Source organism: Procambarus clarkii, chromosome 5 (assembly GCF_040958095.1).
Source record: "Procambarus clarkii isolate CNS0578487 chromosome 5, FALCON_Pclarkii_2.0, whole genome shotgun sequence".
Lineage (NCBI taxonomy): Eukaryota > Metazoa > Arthropoda > Malacostraca > Decapoda > Cambaridae > Procambarus > Procambarus clarkii.
The window spans coordinates 23,945,031-23,966,202 of NC_091154.1; the positions used below are offsets into that span (position 1 = coordinate 23,945,031).

Genomic DNA, 21,172 nt, shown 5'->3' on the forward strand with positions numbered 1-21,172 from the left:
CACCTGTATTCACACCTTCCCGACCGCTGTACCTGCAAAATATTCCCTCGGAGCCCCCTGGCTCGATCCCATTATTACATAACCCCCTCGGCTCCTTACTCTCTCCCCGTATATAGCCTGAGCGCAGCTGCAAAACCATTGCAGCTGGCCCTTATCCCTGCTTTGATGTCAGAGGGCGAATTTCGCCTATAACGTCACGTTGGCTTCACTTCCTCCCCCTTTTTTTCTAGAATAACTGAGTGTAGCCTCATAGCTTCCCTTCTACTCTACCTGAAGCTCTGTGACATGATCCCGGGGGACCTTCTCAAGCCTAACACTCAGTAATGGTGCCGATGAGGTAATATACAGTATATACATACACATACATTATCACAATAAATACCTCATTAAAATAATTTCACAACTAATGTCACTAAAGCATCATACTGCCACTGGCTCGCTTCTAGCGAGATTCCTGTAACAGCTTAATTAATGAGAAATTAGTATATCTACTTGGCTCGCCCACTGCAACCATCAACACCTGAAATTTTGAAATTCTACATTATAATCTTATCCATAAGACTTACCCACTCGACACACCATCACCTCTGGTCAACCCAACCACTGATGACCTCATTATAACACCACGTCTCTCAACAGCCAGGCTCTGCGTCCTGACGCACCTGACCTCATTACACCGATACTCACCGTACCCACCACCACCTGGCCTCCTGTGCCGCTATGTACTCCACAACACCACACTCCATACCAGGCGTCCAAACGCCACTACACTACACCACCCACTACACATGCTACTCTACACAACACTCTACACACTACCCCACACTCTACAAAACTACCATGCCCATGCACCACTCAACACCACACTCTACACACTACCCCACACTCTACAAAAACTACCATGGCCATGCACTACTCTACAGTACATACTATGCTGCTTCTGTGTTCATGACCCCACGAGAGCGGGTCGGATAGCGATGTGTCACCGTCGCCTGTGGACCTTGTCCCCGGTCCTGCGAAGGCTGTTCTGTGTTATCTACCCTTGATTGCCAACTCCTCGTACCCCTACCTATGTTCTCAGCCGCTGGTGTGCTCTCCCCTGGCACACTCCCCGTAGGGTATGGCTCCTCACTTGCCTGACCGGTCAGTGTATAGACGCGGTCTGGGTGACAGGAGAACACATGCACTGTGTTTAGCACCTTAACCTTAACTTCTGCATTCTTTTTGCTAATTACCCGACATGGCCCCACAAACTTGGGTGCCAACTTACCTTCTGCCTGAGCGTGCATCTGCTTCACGAATACCCTATCACCTTCATTGATCACCTTTGCTTGGACCTTGTTCCGCGCATTATAATATGCCTCTGTTACCTCTGTCGACTTTCTTAAATGTAGTTTCACCAAGTCAAATGCCTTGGTTGCTCGCCTACAGACAACACTTCTGAAGTTTAACGCATAGCATGGCGGTTGCTTGCTTGTGAACGTCGTGAACGGAAGTCGGGGATCGAACCCATGCAACAAAAAATGCGGGGTTTCTCCCACCGACCTATTGAACGCCGTGTTGAGCGCCGACTCCACCATCGATAAACTCTGATCCCATGCAAGCACATCATCTGCAGCCAAATGCCGCAGAATACTGATTACTTCAGCATTGTGTCTTTCAACCAAACCATTCGCCGATGGTCGATATGCCAGCACTGGAGTATGTTTGAATTGATACACACTCGCGATGCTTTGAAATACTTGATTGATAGACTCTGACCCTTGGTCTGACACAACTTGTTGAGGAGCCCCAAACCTGGTTAACACACTTTCCACCATGGCCTGGGTCACATCCTCTGCCGACTTAGAACGGAGTGCACTCACCACAGTGAACCGTGTGAGTGCATCTACTGCTACAAATATGTACCTCGCCCCTGAATGAGCTTGTGGTAGCGGCACAATGAGATCTATGTGTACTCTCTCGAAGGGAGGTATAATCCGATTAACCTTATCCCTAGAGCGGTAACCTTGATCCTAGAAGCCTGACGAAGAATAATTCCTCTTTCCAGGAATTATTAATTTGGCTAAACAGCTTCGGTCTTAATCCATTGACCTTTCTTAGATATGTGATCCATAGTCTGTCTACTTACATGTACTTCCAATCATCATTCGTTAAGTGTTGTAGTAATGATCCTCTAGCTAATAATTCCTACTAACTTGTGGATTACAACACTTTGTTGTCTTAGAGAATAACTTTGATGACTTAGAGAATTACTATGTTGAACGAAAGTGAGTTAGAGATTACCTTTGATGACTGAGAATATCTTTGATGACTTCGAGAATAACATTTGATGTCTCTGAGAATAACTTTTATGTCTTACATAATAACTTTAGATGTCTCTGAAAATAACTTTGATGAAAGAAGATGTCTTAGATTAACTTTTGATGTCTCTTGGAATAACTTTGATGACTTTGAGAACAAGTTTGATGAACAAAGATGTTTTGGAAAGTTTCTCTGACGAACGAAGGTGACTCTGAGAATACCTTTGATGACTCTAAGATTATCTTTGATGACTTTGAGAACAGGTTTGATGACTGAGATTAATTTTTAACGTCTCTTGGAATACCTTTGGTAACTCTGAGAAAATCTTTGATGACTTTGAGAATGACTTCTGAGAACTTGAGTAGTATTTTGAATGCGTCTTTGATGTATTGAAGAGTAACTTTGATGTCTCGAAGATATCTTACAGAACAACTTTGATGACTGAGATGAACTTTTGAGTACGTGAAAATACCTTTTTGATGACTTCGAGAATAATTTTGATAGCTCTGAGAATAACTTTTATGTCTTAGATAATAACTTTAGATGCCTCTGAGATTAACTTTAATGAACGAAGATGTCTTAGAAAGTTTCTCTGATGAACGAAAGGTTACTTAGAGAATAACATATGATGACTGAAATTAACTTTTTGATGACTCTGAGAATAACTTTGAGGATGCGAGTAAATTTTAGGAGTGTTTGAGAGTGTCCTTGATGGCTCGATAAGTGTCTTTGATGTCTCGAAGAGTGACTTTGACTATTTTTCTTACTCTTTGAAGTATACTGTTAGTTACAAAAGTGCTGGATGAAGATGCATTTGACTATTTTTCTTACTTAGCGACATATAATTTTAGTTACGAAAATGTTGAAAAAGTTACATTTGACTATTTTAGTGCTCCACAAAGTATAAATGTCAGTTAAGAGCGGCGATGATAGATATCTTTGACTATATTTCTTACTTAACGACACATAATTTTAGTTAGGAACAATGATGAATATGACTATTTTTTTAGCGAAGTGAAAGGTTACTTTAGTTAAGAACAGTGTTGGAAAGAGGCTACACTTGACTATTTTCAGTTGAGATTAGTGATATTTCAGTTAAGAAATGACAAATGACAGGGATACATGATGAAAGTAACTATTTTTAGTTGACTGATGAGTACTTTTAGTTAAAACATGATGAACATGGCTTTTTCTGTTCATTGGCGGATAATTTTAGATAAGAAATGACAATGAAACATGAAGAACACGGTTATTTTCTGATGACTAGGGAATAAGTTTAGTTAAGAAATTATGAAAGTTATTATTTTTTAGTTGATTGACGATGGATAAAGTTATGAACAGTGTTGGAAAGATTCCTTTGACTATTTTTAGCTAAGAGAAAGGTTGTTTTAGTTAAATACAGTGTTGAACGAGATTAATCCTGACTATTTTCTGTTGATTGACAAGTAATTTTTAGTTAAGAAGTTACAAGAAAGGTTTGTCTTTGTAAATTTGGAACTGAATAAAGTGTAGATTTGTTTAAGAACAGGGTTGGTAGAAGTATTAAGTTGACTACGAGAATTACTTTGACATAGTTTTGCAAATAAAACTGGGTGACTAAATTTGTTGGGGGAACTGTATTGCCGATGATAATATTTGACAAAGAACTAGTTAGTGAATGGAAGAAACAAATTGGTTTAAAGAAACAAGGAACATAAAAAATTGAGACTAAGTAAGGGAATGAACACAGTGAACATACAGTGAACACAGAAAACATGTAAGAAAAGTTGATGAACACAGTGAACATGCAGGGAATATGAACTTACAGAGAATATGAAGACATGACAAGGAACATAGGTAATACAAAGAATGAACACTGAACATGTGAAGAACAAGCTAAGAACATTGAAAACATGAATATTGAGCATAAAAGTTGTACAGAGAACATATGATGTACATGAAAACATGACAAAGAACATAGTGAACATACGGAGAAAATGGTAGAAAACATAAAAATTGAGAAAAACAGGTGAAAAAAAATTTGAACTGAGCAAGCTGCGAATACTTGCTGAACATGAAGTGAACACAGAAAACATGGATGAGAATACGAAGAACACAGTGAATATTGAGAAAATATGAAAATATAGTAGGATTATTGAAGATCGGATAAGTTGGGGATGAGAAGGTAAGGGAGGGAAAGTGTACGGTGAGATTTTGACCGTGTGATTATTGCTTACTTGGGTAAACAAAAGGTATTGAAGGTAAGGTGTTATATGACCGTGTGAATATTACAGAGCTGAGTACACCAAGGGTATTAAAGGCAGTGATGTTTACTTTGATACACTGGAGATGGGCTTGATCTGAAATAATTTGATGAACATTGAACTACATGAGGACATGAGTTGAAACTCGGTTAATGTCTTGATTTATTTTACTACGTTAGAAATATAGTGATCTTAAATTTCTGGGGAAATGGTCTGATAATAAAGAACATGTACAAATGAGCTAAGGCAGTGGACGTGAGCTAGAGTTTGGTAACTGTTTGGAACTATTTTACTACATCTGAAAATACCACAGTTACAAATTTTAGGGAAATTATTCTGTTACTAAAGAACTTGTACAAATGAACTAAGGTGGGGGACATGAGCTGGAGCTCGGTAACTGACTTGATCTTATTTACTGCGTCTGATAATCAGAGGGAATAAGTTTCAGGGAAATTGAATAGGTATTAACGAAGATACGAGAGGGAACGAAGGAAGAGGACAGGAGCTAGAACTCAGTAATTGTTCGGATCTTATTTACTACGTCTGAAATATGACTGTTTAAAATTTAAGGGGGGATTGGACTGTTAGTAAAGATGTTATGAGAGGAAACAAAGGCTGAGGACAGGAGCTAGAACTTGGTATTTGTTTGGATCTTATTTACTACGTCTGAAATATGACTGTTTAAAATTAGGCTAAAATTGGGCTATTAGTAGCGAAAATGTGGTTTCTAACAAATTTTGGTCTTCAATTGGACTCTGATTAATTTTGATCATGAACTGGACTCTGACGAATTTTTTTACCGTTACTGGACTCCGACGAATTTTTGGCCTTTACTGGACTCTGACGAAATTTTGGTATAAAATGCACTCTGATGAAAAATGGTTTGAAACTGGACTCTGACGAATTTTGCTTACAAAGTGGACTCTGACCAATTTTGGTAGATTACAGGACTCTGACGAATTTCTGTTGTTAATTGGACTCTGTTAATTTTCTGGGTAAAACTTGACTCTGATTATTTCAGGCATAAACTGGATTCTGAAGAATTTTGCCAACAAAGTGAACTCTGACGAATTTTTGGTATAAAATGGACTCTGATGAAAATTGGTTTGAAAATGGACTCTGTCTAATTTCACAGATTACAGGTCTCTGATTATTTTCTGGAACAACAGGACTCTGTTAATTTTCAGGGTAAAACTCGACTCTGAAGAATTTGCTAACAAAGTGGAGTCTGACGAATTTTGAGCTTAAACTGGTTTGACTAATTTTCGATCTTAAATGCATATAAAACTAAATGTCATGGCTAAGATGACTGTTTTCCTTAACAAAACGTCTAAGACAATATTCTCTGAAAATGGTCTTTTTGCAAAATTCGGTCATAAACATATAAATAAACTTCTATGATTATTTGAAACTCTGAAATATTTTCTTAAAACTGAACTCTGAAAAAATTTGAATTTCCCCCATAAGAATGGTTAACAAACTTTTAAAATCTCAGAAATTATTTTCCTCATAAGAATTCCTTAACTCCAAATCGACCCTTTTTTCCAAAGTTCGGTGAATCCGGTGTGCCATATCGGCCCCTTTCCCCGGCGCGGTTATTGAAAACAGGGAAAGATTGTCCGTAGAGTTTACCTGGAAATGCTGCGACATATCGACCCTTTTATCTAAAAGTTTTATATAAGATTTTCCTACTTATTTTCCTCATAAGAACGCTTAACAAACCTCTAAAATCTCAGAAATTATTTTCCTCATAAGAATTCCTTACTTCCAAATCAGTGACTGCCCAAATTTACCAGAAACCCTTGACCACATACAGACGAATTTCTAAATTTACCTGAAAACCCCTGCTCATAAACACGAATTTTCCCAGCGACAAAAATTCGTCTGTGAGTGGTCAACCCTACTACTACCCAGCTGCCTCTGCCACACCCAGCTGCCGCTAAAAGCCCAGGTGCCTCTACCACACCCAGCTGCCTCTACCACACCCAGCTGTTTCTACCACACCCAGCTAATTCTACAAGACACAGCTGCCTCCTCTACACCTAGCTGCCTTCACCACACCTAGCTGCCTCTTCAACACCCAGCTGCTTCTACCACACCCAGCTGCCTCTACCACACCCAGCTGCCTATACCACATGCAGCTGCCTCTATTCCACCCACCTGCCTCTACCAAACCCAGATGCGCCTTCCACACCCAGCTATCTCTACCACTCCCAGCTGCCTCCACCACAACCAGCTGTCTCTACCACATCAAGCTGCCTCTACCACAACCAGCTGCCTCTACTACACCCAGCCGCCTCTAACACACACCCAGCTGCCTCCACCACAACCAGCTACCTCTACCACACCCACCTGCCTCTACCACACCCAGCTGCCTCCACCACAACCAGCTGCCTCCACCACAACCAGCTGACGCTACTACACCCAGCTCTCTCTGACACACACCCAGCTGTCTCCACCGCAACCAGCTACCACTACCAGACCCAGCTGCCTCTACCACACCCAGCTGCCTCTACCACACCCAGCTGCGTCTTCCACACCCAGCTATCTCTACCACACCCAGATGCCTCTACCACACCCAGCTGCGTCTTCCACACCCAGCTACCACTACCACACCCAGCTTCCTCTACCACACCCAGCTGCCACTACCACACCCAGCTGCCTCTACCACACCCAGATGCCTCTACCACACCCAGCTGCCTCCACCACAACCAGCTGCCTCTACCACACCTAACTGTCTCTGCCACACCCAGCGGCCTCTACCACACTCAGCTGCCTCTATCACACCCAGCTTCCTCTACCACATCCAGCTGCCTCTTCCACACCCAGCTGAATGTACCTCACCCACCTGCCTCTACCACACCCAGCTACCTCTAAAACACCTAGCTGCATCTACCACAACCCATCTGCCTCTACAACACCCAGCTGCCTCTACCACACCCAGCTGCCTCTAAAACACCCAACTGCCTCTACCACACCCAGCTGCCAACACCACAACCACCAGTCTCTACCACACCAAGCTGCCTCTACTTCACCCAGCTGCGTCTGACACACACCCAGCTGCCTCTACCACACCCAGCTGCCTCTACCACACCCAGCTGACTCCACCACACCCAGCGGCCTGAACCACAACCAGCTGCCTCTATCACACCCAGCTGCCTCTACTACACCCAGCTGAGTCAACCTCAAGCACCTGCCTCTACCACACCCAGCTGTCTCTGCCACACCCAGCTGCCTCTACCATACTCAGCTGCCTCTATCACACCCAGCTGTCTCTACCACAAAAATCTGTCTCTACCACACTCAGCTGCCTCTATCACACCAGCTGCCTGTAACACACCCAGCTGCCTGTAACACACCCAGCTGCCTGTAACACACCCAGCTGCCTCTACCACACCCAGCTGCTTCTACCACACCCACCTTTCTCTTCTACACCCAGCTGCCTCTACCACACCCACCTGAGTCTACCTCACCCAGCTGCCTCTGCCATACTCAGCTGCCTCTATCACACCCAGCTGTCTCTACCACACCCAGGTGCCTATGCCACACCCAGCTGCCTCTACCACACCCAGCTGCTTCTACCACACCCACCTTCCTATTCTACACCCAGCTGCCTCTACCACACCCACCTGAGTCTACCTCACCCAGCTGCCTCTACCAAACCCAGCTGCTTCTACCACACCCACCTGCCTCTTCTACACCCAGCTGTCTCTGCCATACCCAGCTGCCTTTACCATACTCAGCTGCCTCTATCACACCCAGCTGTCTCTACCACACCCAGGTGCCTATGCCACACCCAGCTGCCTCTACCACCAACCCGTCCTCTTAAAAATAACGTCACTTTTGGCTCGTATGCGCGCTATGGCCAAATTTGAACGTAATTTGAAATGAAATCGACTCACAAAAGTGACGTACTGTTCCGTTTTCTGTTTGAGTCGTCCGGCCCTCCATGGACAGCTTAGAAGAGGAACTTTCAATTAACGTTTTGAATTTTATGAGAATTTCCTGCCCACCTAACCTATCAGAGGACCCTTAACTTACCCTTGTTGAAAAAAAAATCCCAAATTTATTTTCAATTTTTTTTAATTTTCAAATTACGTCCACATTCAGCCATACGGGCAAACGGCCAAAAGCGACGTTCTTTTTACGAGGACAGGTTGCTACCACACCCAGCTGGCTCTACCACACCCAGCTGGCTCTACCACACCCAGCTGGCTCTACCACTCCCAGCTGTCTCTACCACACCCAGCTGTCTCTACCACACCCAGCAGTCTCTACCACTCCCAGCTGTCTCTACCACACCCAGCTGTCTCTACCACACCCAGCAGTCTCTACCACTCCCAGCTGTCTCTACCACACCCAGCTGTCTCTACCACACCAAGCAGTCTCTACCACTCCCAGCTGTCTCTACCACACCCAGCTGCCTCTACCACACCCAGCTGGCTCTACCCCACCCAGCTGTCTCTACCACTCCCAGCTGGCTCTACCTCACCCAGCTGTCTCTGCCACACCCAGCAGTCTCTACCACACCCAGCTGCCTCTACCACACCCAGCTGGCTCTACCCCACCCAGCTGTCTCTACCACACCTAGCTGCCTCTACCACACCCAGCTGTCTCTACCACACCCAGCTGCCTCTATCACACCCAGCTGTCTCTACCACACCCAGCTGCCTCTGCCACACCCAGCTGTCTCTACCACACACAGCTGTCTCTACCACACCCAACCGCCTCTACCACACCCAAATGCCTCTACCAGACCCAGCTGCCTCTACCACTCTCAGCTGCCTCTACCACACCCAGCTGCCTCTTCCACACCCAACTGTCTCTACCACACCCAGCTGTCTCTACCACACCCAGCTGCCTCTACCACACCCAGCTGCCTCTACCACACCCAGCTGCCTCTACCACACCCAGCTGCCTCTTCCACACCCAGCTGCATCTTCCACACTCAGCTGCCTCTACCACACCCAGCTGCCTCTTCCACACCCAGCTGCCTCTACTACACCCAGCTGCATCTATAACACCCAGCTGCCTCTACCACACCCAGCTGCCTCTACCACACCCAACTGCCTCTACATCACCCAGCTGCCTCTACCACACCCAGCTGCCTCTTCCACACCCAGCTGCCTCTACCACACCCAGCTGCCTCTAAAACACCCAACTGCCTCTACCACACCCAACTGCCTCTACGACACCCAGCTGCCTCTAAAACACCCAACTGCCTCTACCACACCCAACTGCCTCTACCACACCCAGCTGCCTCTACCACACCCAGCTGCCTCTACCACACCAAGCTGCCTCTACCACACCCAGCTGCCTCTACCACATCCAGGTGCCTCTACCACACCAAGCTGCCTCTACCACACCCAGCTGCCTCTGCCACACCCAGGTGCCTCTACCACACCCAGCTGCCTCTACCACACCCAGCTGCCTCTGCCACACCCAGCTGCCTCTACCACACCCAGCTGCCTCTACCACACCCAGCTGCCTCTGCCACACCCAGGTGCCTCTACCACACCCAGCTGCCTCTACCACACCCAGCTGCCTCTGCCACGCCCAGGTGCCTCTACCACACCAAGCTGCCTCTGCCACACCCAGGTGCCTCTACCACACCAAGCTGCCTCTACCACACCCAGGTGCCTCTACCACACCAAGCTGCCTCTACCACACCAAGCTGCCTCTACCACACCCAGCTGCCTCTGCCACACCCAGGTGCCTCTACCACACCAAGCTGCCTCTACCACACCTAGCTGCCTCCAATTTGGCAGAATTTAAACCGACACTAACAAGGTGATTAGCCCAAACGACGCAACAATTTTCCAGCAATATATTTAAACGTGTCCCAAGCCTGTCCTCTTGTCCCGCTCTTATCTTCCTTCCCTTACCTTTCCTTACCTTACCTTACCTTACCTTACCTTACCTTACCTTACCTTACCTTACCTTACCTTACCTTACCTTACCTAACCTTACCTCTCCTGTCTTTCCCTTTCCTTTATCTTACCTTACCTCACCTTACCTTACCTTACCTTACCTCACCTTACCTTACCTTACCTTACTTTACCTTACCTCACCTTACCTCTCCTGTGTTTCCCTTTCCTTTATCTTACCTTACCTCACCTTACCTTACCTTACCTTTCCTCACCTTACCTTACCTTACCTTATCTTACCTTACCTTACCTCACCTTACCTCTCCTGTGTTTCCCTTTCCTTTATCTTACCTTACCTCACCTCTCCTTACCTTACCTTACCTTACCTTACCTTACCTTACCTTACCTTACCTTACCTTACCTTACCTCTCCTGTCTTTCCCTTTCCTTTATCTTACCTTACCTCACCTCTCCTTTCCTTACCTTACCTTCCCTCACCTCTCATTACCTCACCTTACCTTACTTAAACTTCCCTCGCCTCTCCTTAACTTAACCAATACTAACCTAAGCTAACCTCGTCTAACTAATATTTCCCTAACCAAATTGAAAAGGCTATTGTCAGCCATGTTATTGTCAGCCATGGTACTGTCAGCCAGGGTACTGTCAGCCATGGTACTGTCAGCCATGGTACTGTCAGGCATGGTACTGTCAGCCAGGGTACTGTCAGCCAGGGTACTGTCAGCCAGGGTACTGTCAGCCATGTTACTGTCAGCCATGGTACTGTCAGCCAGGGTACTGTCAGCCATGGTACTGTCAGCCATGGTACTGTCAGCCATGGTACTGTCAGGCATGGTACTGTCAGCCATGGTACTGTCAGCCATGGTACTGTCAGCCAGGGTACTGTCAGCCATGGTACTGTCAGCCATGGTACTGTCAGCCATGGTACTGTCAGGCATGGTACTGTCAGGCATGGTACTGTCAGCCATGGTACTGTCAGCCAGGGTACTGTCAGCCATGGTACTGTCAGCCATGGTACTGTCAGCCATGGTACTGTCAGCCAGGGTACTGTCAGCCATGGTACTGTCAGCCATGGTACTGTCAGCCAGGGTACTGTCAGCCAGGGTACTGTCAGCCATGGTACTGTCAGCCATGGTACTGTCAGTCATGGTACTGTCAGCCATGGTACTGTCAGCCATGGAACTGTCAGCCATGGTACTGTCAGCCAGGGTACTGTCAGCCATGGTACTGTCAGCCATGGTACTGTCAGCCATGGAACTGTCAGCCATGGTACTGTCAGCCAGGGTACTGTCAGTCATGGTACTGTCAGCCATGTTACTGTCAGCCATGGTACTGTCAGCCATGGTACTGTCAGTCATGGTACTGTCAGCCATGTTACTGTCAGCCATGGTACTGTCAGTCATGGTACTGTCAGCAATGGTACTGTCAGTCATGGTACTGTCAGTCATGGTACTGTCAGTCATGGTACTGTCATTCATGGTACTGTCAGCCATGTTACTGTCAGCCATGGTACTGTCAGCCATGGTACTATCAGCCATGGTACTGTCAGTCATGGTACTGTCAGCCATGTTACTGTCAGCCATGGTACTGTCAGTCATGGTACTGTCAGTCATGGTACTGTCAGCCATGGTACTGTCAGTCATGGTACTGTCAGTCATGGTACTGTCAGCCAGGGTACTGTCAGTCATGGTACTGTCAGCCATGTTACTGTCAGCCATGGTACTGTCAGTCATGGTACTGTCAGTCATGGTACTGTCAGCCATGGTACTGTCAGTCATGGTACTGTCAGTCATGGTACTGTCAGTCATGGTACTGTCAGTCATGGTACTGTCAGCCAGGGTACTGTCAGCCATGGTACTGTCAGCCATGGTACTGTCAGTCATGTTACTGTCAGCCATGGTACTGTCAGCCAGGGTACTGTCAGCCATGGTACTGTCAGCCAGGGTACTGTCAGCCATGGTACTGTCAAGCATGGTACTGTCAGCCAGGGTACTGTCAGCCATGGTACTGTCAGCCAGGGTACTGTCAGCCATGGTACTGTCAACCATGGTACTGTCAGCCAGGGTACTGTCAGCCATGGTACTGTCAGCCAGGGTACTGTCAGCCATGGTACTGTCAGCCATGGTACTGTCAGTCATGGTACTGTCAACTATGGTACTGTCAGCCAGGGTACTGTCAGCCATGGTTCTGTCAGCCATGGTACTGTCAGTCATGTTACTGTCAGCCATGGTACTGTCAGCCATGGTACTGTCAGCCATGGTACTGTCAGCCATGGTACTGTCAGCCAGGGTACTGTCAGCCAGGGTACTGTCAGCCATGGTAACTGTCAGCCAGGGTACTGTCAGAAATAGTGTTGTCAGCCATGGTATTGTCGGCCATGGGACTGTCAGCCATGGTACTGTCAGCCATAGTACTGTCAGCCATGGTACTGTCAGCCATAGTACTGTCAGCCATGGCACTGTCAGTCATGGTACTGTCAGCCATAGTACTGTCAGCCATGGCACTGTCAGCCATCGCACTGTCAGCCATAGTACTGTCAGCCATGGCACTGTCAGCCATGGTACTGTCAGCCATTGTACTGTCAGCCATAGTGCTGTCAGCCATAGTGCTGTCAGCCATGGCACTGTCAGCCATGGCACTGTCAGCCATAGTACTGTCAGCCATGGCACTGTGAGCCATGGCACTGTCAGCCATAGTACTGTCAGCCATGGCACTGTGAGCCATGGCACTGTCAGCCATAGTACTGTTAGCCATGGTACTGTCTAACTTAGTACTGTCAGTAATGGTACTGTCAGCCATAGTACTGTCAGCCATGGTACTGTCTAATTTAGTACTGTCAGTAATGGTACTGTCAGCCATAGTACTGTCAGCCATGGTACTGTCTAACTTAGTACTGTCAGTAATGGTACTGTCAGCGATAGTACTGTCAGCCATAGTACTGTCAGCCATGGCACTGTCAGCCATAGTACTGTCAGCCATGGTACTGTCAAACTTAGTACTGTCAGTAATGGTACTGTCAGCGATAGTACTGTCAGCCATAGTACTGTCAGCCATGGCACTGTCAGCCATAGTACTGTCAGCCATGGTACTGTCAAACTTAGTACTGTCAGTAATGGTACTGTCAGCGATAGTACTGTCAGCCATAGTACTGTCAGCCATGGCACTGTCAGCCATAGTACTGTCAGCCATGGTACTGTCAAACTTAGTACTGTCAGTAATGGTACTGTCAGCGATAGTACTGTCAGCCATAGTACTGTCAGCCATGGCACTGTCAGCCATAGTACTGTCAGTAATGGTACTGTGGGGTTGTTTCCTAGCAAATATTTAATTGTTTTAATTTGTTTTTTGAACCTACTTTAATTTATTAATTTATTTTAAATTCTTCAAATACTGAATTTACTTCATATCATTATTATTATATTACTTCAACATGGACTGCATAGTATACAAATTATGCTGCTATGTATAGACCTAATCACAAGTATGCGGGTATACATGTACCCTATACCACATATACTGGATATTAATAGTCTACAAAATAATATTCTACTATTTAATTGGGTTAGCACTACAACTAAGAATGGGTTAGTATAACAACGTCAGTATATTTACACAATGAATTAAGAGCTCTACAAATCATTTAATATACTGTTCGGATGTGATGCTTTCCCCTGCTTGACAGCAGAGGTCGCTGCGGCAGGATCACAGCCTGCTTGACAGCAGAGGTCGCTGCGGCAGGATCACAGCCTGCTTGAGAGCAGAGGTCGCTGCGGCAGGATCACAGCCTGCTTGACAGCAGAGGTCGCTGCGGCAGGATCACAGCTGGGTTTGTTTACGTCCAGTGACTCGGAGACCAGCAGCTGATGCCTCCCGCACTAACAGCTGGGTTTGTTTACGTCTAGTGACTCGGAGACCAGCAGCTGATGCCTCCCGCACTAACAGCTGGGTTTGTTTACGTCTAGTGACTCGGAGACCAGCAGCTGATGCCTCCCGCGCTAACAGCTGGGTTTGTTTACGTCTAGTGACTCGGAGACCAGCAGCTGATGCCTCCCGCGCTAACAGCTGGGTTTGTTTACGTCTAGTGACTCGGAGACCAGCAGCTGATGCCTCCCGCGCTAACAGCTGGGTTTGTTTACGTCTAGTGACTCGGAGACCAGCAGCTGATGCCTCCCGCGCTAACAGCGGCGTCTCCCGGAAAATTGGTCTGTTTCTCTAACTTTTATTAACAACTTGGACGGAGCTTTTAACTCTAAGGTACATTTCATTACGTTAAAGCATAAAGAACACTTTTCTATTAATTCTGTCAGCCTAGGTACTGTCAGGTAATGTTAGCCTGGATACTGTCTGCCTAGGTACTGTCAGGTACTGTTAGCCTGGGTACTGTCTGCCTAGGTACTGTCAGGTACTGTTAGCCTGGGTACTGTCAGTTAGGGTACTGTTAGCCTGGATACTGTCTGCCTAGGTACTGTCAGCCTGGGTACTGTCAGTTAGGGTACTGTTAGCCTGGGTACTGTCAGTTAGGGTACTGTTAGCCTGGGTACTGTCAGTTAGGGTACTGTTAGCCTGGGTACTGTCAGTTAGGGTACTGTTAGCCTGGGTACTGTCAGCCTGGGTACTGTTATCCATGGTACTGTCAGCCACGGTACTGTCAGCCACGGTACTGTCAGTCATAGTACTGTCAGCCATAGTACTGTCAGCCTTGGTACTGTCAGCTAGGCTACTGTCAGCCTGGGTACAGTCAGCTGGGGTACTGTCAGCCTGGGTACTGTCAGCCTTTGTACTGTCAGCCTTTGTACTGTCAGCTAGGATACTGCCAGCCTGGGTACTGTCAGCCCGGGTACTGTCAGTTAAGCTACTGTCAGCTAGGAGTACTGTCAGCTAGGCTACTGTCAGCCTGGGTACAGTCAACTAGGGGTACTGTCAGCCTGGATACTCTCAGCCAGGGTACTGTCAGCTTGGGTACTGTCAGCCTGGGTACTGTCAGCTAGGGGTACTGTCAGCCTGGGTACAGTCAGCCTGGGTACTGTCAGTCTGGGTAAAGTCAGCTAGGCTACTGTCAGCCTGGGGACTGTCAGCCTGGGGACTGTCAGCCTGGGTACTGTCAGCCTGGGTACTGTCAGCGGGGTACAGCTGTCAGCTGGAGGAGCCCATCTTCAAGACAGCCTACCTTAAGGAAAACCAATCATAAAGGCTCCCCTTGTGAAGGTAGACTTTTTAAGAGCAGCCCTTCCTAATGGCAGCCCCATATAAAATATTAATATATTCATACTAAATTATTAAGAACTTAGTAAACTTGTTAATATATTGTTTCATCACCACAGACTAGTTGACGGTCATTACCTTTGATACTCTCAGTGGTATTAACTAATCTAATTGATTTGATTTGATTAGTTACTAAATACTTACAATTATCTAATTACATGTCACTAAATACTCACAATGATCTCATTACATATCACTAAATACTTACAATGATCTCATTACGTATCACTAAATACTTACAATGATCTAATTACATGTCACTAAATACTTACAATGATGTATTTACATGTCACTAAATACTTACAATTATCTAATTACATGTCACTAAATACTTACAATGTACTTTGCATGGTACAAGTTTGCAAGCAGACTCAAGCAACAAGTTACTGAAACAAATCACCTCTACGGTAGTCCTCCCCCCCCCCAGCTGGGGAACAGTGACTAGGGAAGTCCCCCCAACAGCTGGGGAACAGTGACTAGGGAAGTCCCCCCAGCAGCTGGGGAACAGTGACTAGGGAAGTCCCCCCAGCAGCTGGGGAACAGTAACTAGGGAAGTCCCCCCCAGCAGCTGGGGAACAGTGACTAGGGAAGTCCCCCCAGCAGCTGGGGAACAGTAACTAGGGAAGTCCCCCCAGCAGCTGGGGAACAGTGACTAGGGAAGTCCCCCCAGCAGCTGGGGAACAGTAACTAGGGAAGTCCCCCCCAGCAGCTGGGGAACAGTGACTAGGGAAGTCCCCCCAGCAGCTGGGGAACAGTAACTAGGGAAGTCCCCCCCAGCAGCTGGGGAACAGCGACTAGGGAAGTCCCCCCAGCAGCTGGGGAACAGCGACTAGGGAAGTCCCCCCAGCAGCTGGGGAACAGCGACTAGGGAAGTCCCCCCAGCAGCTGGGGAACAGTGACTAGGGAAGTAATATTAATTCTATTATTACATATATTATTTATATATAATATATATTATATATACTAGCAGTACCCGGCCATGCATTGCTGAGCCACAGCAACCCTTCCTGTCCCCCAGTCTTCCCCACCATCCCCCCCCCTCACCCGTCCCCTCGTCCTCCGCACCATTCCCCACTCCACCATACCCACTTCCTTCCCACCATGCCCCACTCCCCTGTCCCCCAGTCTTCCCCACCATCCCCCCCCCTCACCCGTCCCCTCGTCCTCCCCACCATTCCCCACTCCCCTGTCCCTTGGTCCTCCACCCCATTCTCCATTCCCCCATCCCCTCGTTCCCACCATCCCAAACTCCTCCGTCCCTTCGTCCTCCCTTACCATTACCCCTTCCCTTGTCCCCTCGCCCTCCTCACCATCTCTCACTTCCGTCCCCTCGTCATTCCTCAGTCTCTCGTCCGGTGCCTTCCCAAATGGTCTGATGTTCCCATCACTGAAATAAAAGAAAAACAGTTAAAATGAAATGAAAATATGAAAAATAAAAAATTAAACTATTTTCACGAAATGAACGGTATGGTAAACAACACAGCTCAATTCCAATGCAATTCACGCAAAATAATTCAATCTAAATGAAAATAAATCAAAATCTATGAAAATTAAATTTATTAATGCAATCAGAAACAATGAAATGGAATTGTAACATATTTAGTATAGCATGTGTGTTGCTCTTACATGCAACAGATGGCGCTGTTTTCAAGAAAAGCATAGTTTTTACCGTCACAGGTGTGGCCCCCTGTACTTATACTTACGAAATGAATGGTATGGTAAACAACACAGCTCAATTCCAATACATTATCAAAAAATAATTCAATAAAATAAAAAATAATCGAAATCTATGAAAATATAATTTATCAATGCAATCGGAAGCATTGAAATGGAATTCATGACATATTTAGTATAGCGTGCATGTTGCAATTATGTGCAACAGATGGCGCTGTTTTATCAAAAAAGCATGTTTTTTCCTGTCACAGGTGAGGCATGTATATAGTAGATATATAAAAACACGCGCTTATTCGAATGCAACGTTGTGTCAAATTTCAAAGCAATCGGTAAAGAGGTTTCGAAGATTTCCCTCACATGAAAGACAAGCATGTTTTTTACCGTCACAGACGGGACATCTATATAATATGTACATAAAAACCTGCTCGGATGCCCAGTAAATTCAATTTTAATAATAAAAGGATAGACTGGGAGAAAATAAACAGGGAACTTACAAACATTCCATTAGAAACTGTTCTAAGTAATACAAGTCCTACAGAAGTAATTGAAAAACTGACTTCGGAAGCGTATCAAGTCTGTCTGAAACATGTTCCTTTGAGGAAAGCCAGAAAGAGATCCAACGTAAAAAGAGAACGCAGATGACACTATAAAAGAAGGAAAAATAACGGAAATGCTTAAGCAGACATGACTTTCTGGTCAAAGAAGGAATAATTTAAATAGTGAGATTGAAGAAATCGAGCGGAATTTGAAATACTCATATAAAACTGAAGAAAGGCAGTAAGAACAGAAAGCAATTCAGGAAATAAAGAAGAATCCAAAATACTTCTTCACATATGCCTAGCAGTATGTCGCATATGCCTTCACCTGTTACCTAGCAGTAAAATAGGTACCGAGGTGTTAGTCAGCTGTCACGGGCTGCTTCCTGGGGGCGGAGGCCTGGTCGAGGACCGGGCCGCGGGGACACTAAAGCCCCGAAATCATCTCAATCATCTCAAGATATGCGAAATCAAAAGCAAAAACCACTGCAATTTGGACCTATTCGTACAAGTGAAGGTTCATACACGGAGGATGACAAAGAAATTAGTGAAATCCTAAAAAAGCAGTATGAGGACATGTTTAGCACTCCAATAAACAACATGAAAGTGGAAGATCCAGACAATTTCTTTATGCGGGATATCCAAACCCCGGTAAATATAACTGATATCAACACGAGCATACTAGATTTTGAAAGAGAAATTGAAAACATGCCCATGCACTCGGTTTCGGGTCCAGATTCATGGAATTCGATATTTATAAAGAAATGCAAAGTGCCGGTAGCACAGGCACTCAGTATAGTGTGGAGGAAGAACATGGACATGGGGAGGGGGGGGAGATACCAGATGCACTTAAAATAGTAGACATAGCCCCTCTACACAAGGAAGAGAGCAAAGCATTGGCAAAGAATTATAGACCAGTTGCACAAACGTCTCACATAATAAAAGTATTTGAGAGAGTGATTAGGTCACCAATTTCATGAAGACCAATGACCCTCACAAATCAGGCCAACATGGATTTCGAGTGGGAAGATCGTGCCTCTCTCAGCTACTTGATCACTACGATAAAATCACTGAGGCATTAGAAGAATAACAGAGTGCTGATGTGGAATACTCGGACTTCTCAAAGGCATTCGATAAATGTGATCATGGAGTGATAGCACACAAAATGAGGTCAATGGGAATAACCGGTAAAGTAGGACGCTGGATACTCAGTTTTCTGTCAAACAAGACTCAACGAGTAACAGTCATACATATAAAATCGAGTCGCAGCGCAGTTAAAAGCTCTGTACCTCAGGGTACAGTCCTTGCACCGCTACTTTTCCTTATTCTCATAACAAATATAGACAAAATACAAGTCACTGCTTCGTATCATCAGCTGGGGGACCACCAGCAGCTGGGGAAACCAGCGACCAGGGAAGTCCTCCCAGCAGCTGGGGGAACCAGCGACCAGGGAAGTCCTCCCAGCAGCTGGGGAACCAGCGACCAGGGAAGTCCTCCCAGCAGCTGGGGGAACCAGCGACCAGGGAAGTCCTCCCAGCAGCTGGGGGAACCAGCGACCAGGGAAGTCCTAACAGCAGCTGGGGAACCAGCGACCAGGGAAGTCCTCCCAGCAGCTGGGGGAACCAGCGACCAGGGAAGTCCTAACAGCAGCTGGGGAACCAGCGACCAGGGAAGTCCTCCCAGCAGCTGGGGGAACCAGCGACCAGGGAAGTCCTCCCAGCAGCTGGGGAACCAGCGACCAGGGAAGTCCTCCCAGCAGCTGGGGAACCAGCGACCAGGGAAGTCCTCCCAGCAGCTGGGGAACCAGCGACCAGGGAAGTCCTAACAGCAGCTGGGGAACCAGCGACCAGGGAAGTCCTCCCAGCAGCTGGGGGAACCAGCGACCAGGGAAGTCCTAACAGCAGCTGGGGAACCAGCGACCAGGGAAGTCCTCCCAGCAGCTGGGGGAACCAGCGACCAGGGAAGTCCTCCCAGCAGCTGGGGAACCAGCGACCAGGGAAGTCCTCCCAGCAGCTGGGGAACCAGCGACCAGGGAAGTCCTCCCAGCAGCTGGGGGAACCAGCGACCAGGGAAGTCCTCCCAGCAGCTGGGGAACCAGCGACCAGGGAAGTCCTCCCAGCAGCTGGGGAACCAGCGACCAGGGAAGTCCTCCCAGCAGCTGAGGACAACAAAGCATAACGAGTTGTTCAACAGTAGCCTCTAAGGTGCGTCTAATTATAAACAAACACGGCATAGAAAATGGCTCATAGTGAGAAGAGGGGGGACTGTAGGGGCGGTGCAGAGGGTCAGGGGGGCTTATTAGGTGCAGGTATAAGGGTTAGGTGGGGCATGGAGTATAAGGTGTTACAGGGAGTGTTTATAAGGAGTAACAGGGAGTGTTTATAAGGTGTTACAGGGAGTGTTTATAAGCAGTTACAGGGAGTGTTTATAAGGTGTTACATGGAGTGTTTATTAGGTGTTACAGGGAGTGTTTATTAGGTGTTTCAGAGTTAACGATGCTAAATGAAATTTACCGAGGTTATGGAGTAAACGAGGGGTCTTGGTTAACAATGATCTTTAATAAATAAGTGGCCTGGGTTAACGAGGTTATAGGATAAACAAGAGGCCGGAGTTAACGAGGTTATGGCGTTATCAAGACCCGGTGTTAAACGATGACCCAGGAATTTGTTCTACATTAAAGAATTCTTCAGGTAGTGACTGATTCAGCCAGTACTTGACTAAGCCAGTACTTGACTCAGCCAGTACTTGACTAAGCCAGTACTTGACTCAGCCAGTACTTGACTAAGCCAGTACTTGACTCAGCCAGTACTTGACTCAGCTTGTACTTGACTCAGCCAGTACTTGACTCAGCCAGTACTTGACTCAGCCAGTACTTGACTAAGCCAGTACTTGACTCAGCCAGTACTTGACTAAGCCAGTACTTGACTCAGCTTGTACTTGACTCAGCCAGTACTTGACTCAGCCAGTACTTGACTAAGCCAGTACTTGACTCAGCCAGTACTTGACTCAGCCAGTACTTGACTCAGCCAGTACTTGACTAAGCCAGTACTTGACTCAGCCAGTACTTGACTAAGCCAGTACTTGACTCAGCCAGTACTTGACTCAGCTTGTACTTGACTCAGCCAGTACTTGACTCAGCCAGTACTTGACTCAGCCAGTACTTGACTAAGCCAGTACTTGACTCAGCCAGTACTTGACTCAGCCAGTACTTGACTCAGCCAGTACTTGACTCAGCCAGTACTTGACTAAGCCAGTACTTGACTCAGCCA

The 21,172-nt window shown here is 46.6% G+C and overlaps 2 protein-coding genes across 2 annotated transcripts; both read right to left on the reverse strand.

Moving 5' to 3' along the window:
• Positions 1-10,982: 10,982 nt before the first annotated feature.
• LOC138351325 (serine-rich adhesin for platelets-like) lies at positions 10,983-12,329 on the reverse strand. The gene has a single exon (XM_069303018.1). It carries the CDS (start codon positions 12,327-12,329, stop codon positions 10,983-10,985), a length of 1,347 nt encoding a protein of 448 aa, XP_069159119.1.
• Positions 12,330-12,741: 412 nt separating this feature from the next.
• LOC138351327 (serine-rich adhesin for platelets-like) lies at positions 12,742-13,710 on the reverse strand. The gene has a single exon (XM_069303022.1). The coding sequence runs from the start codon at positions 13,708-13,710 to the stop codon at positions 12,742-12,744; it is 969 nt and encodes a 322-aa protein (XP_069159123.1).
• Between the last annotated feature and the right edge of the window lie 7,462 nt (positions 13,711-21,172).

Bases quoted from the DNA above. Each gene is read 5' to 3' on its own strand.
- LOC138351325 (XM_069303018.1), bottom strand. From the start codon at position 12,329: ATGGCTGACAGTAACATGACTGACAGTACCATGGCTGACAGTACCATG.
- LOC138351327 (XM_069303022.1), bottom strand. From the start codon at position 13,710: ATGGCTGACAGTGCCATGGCTGACAGTACTATGGCTGACAGTACTATC.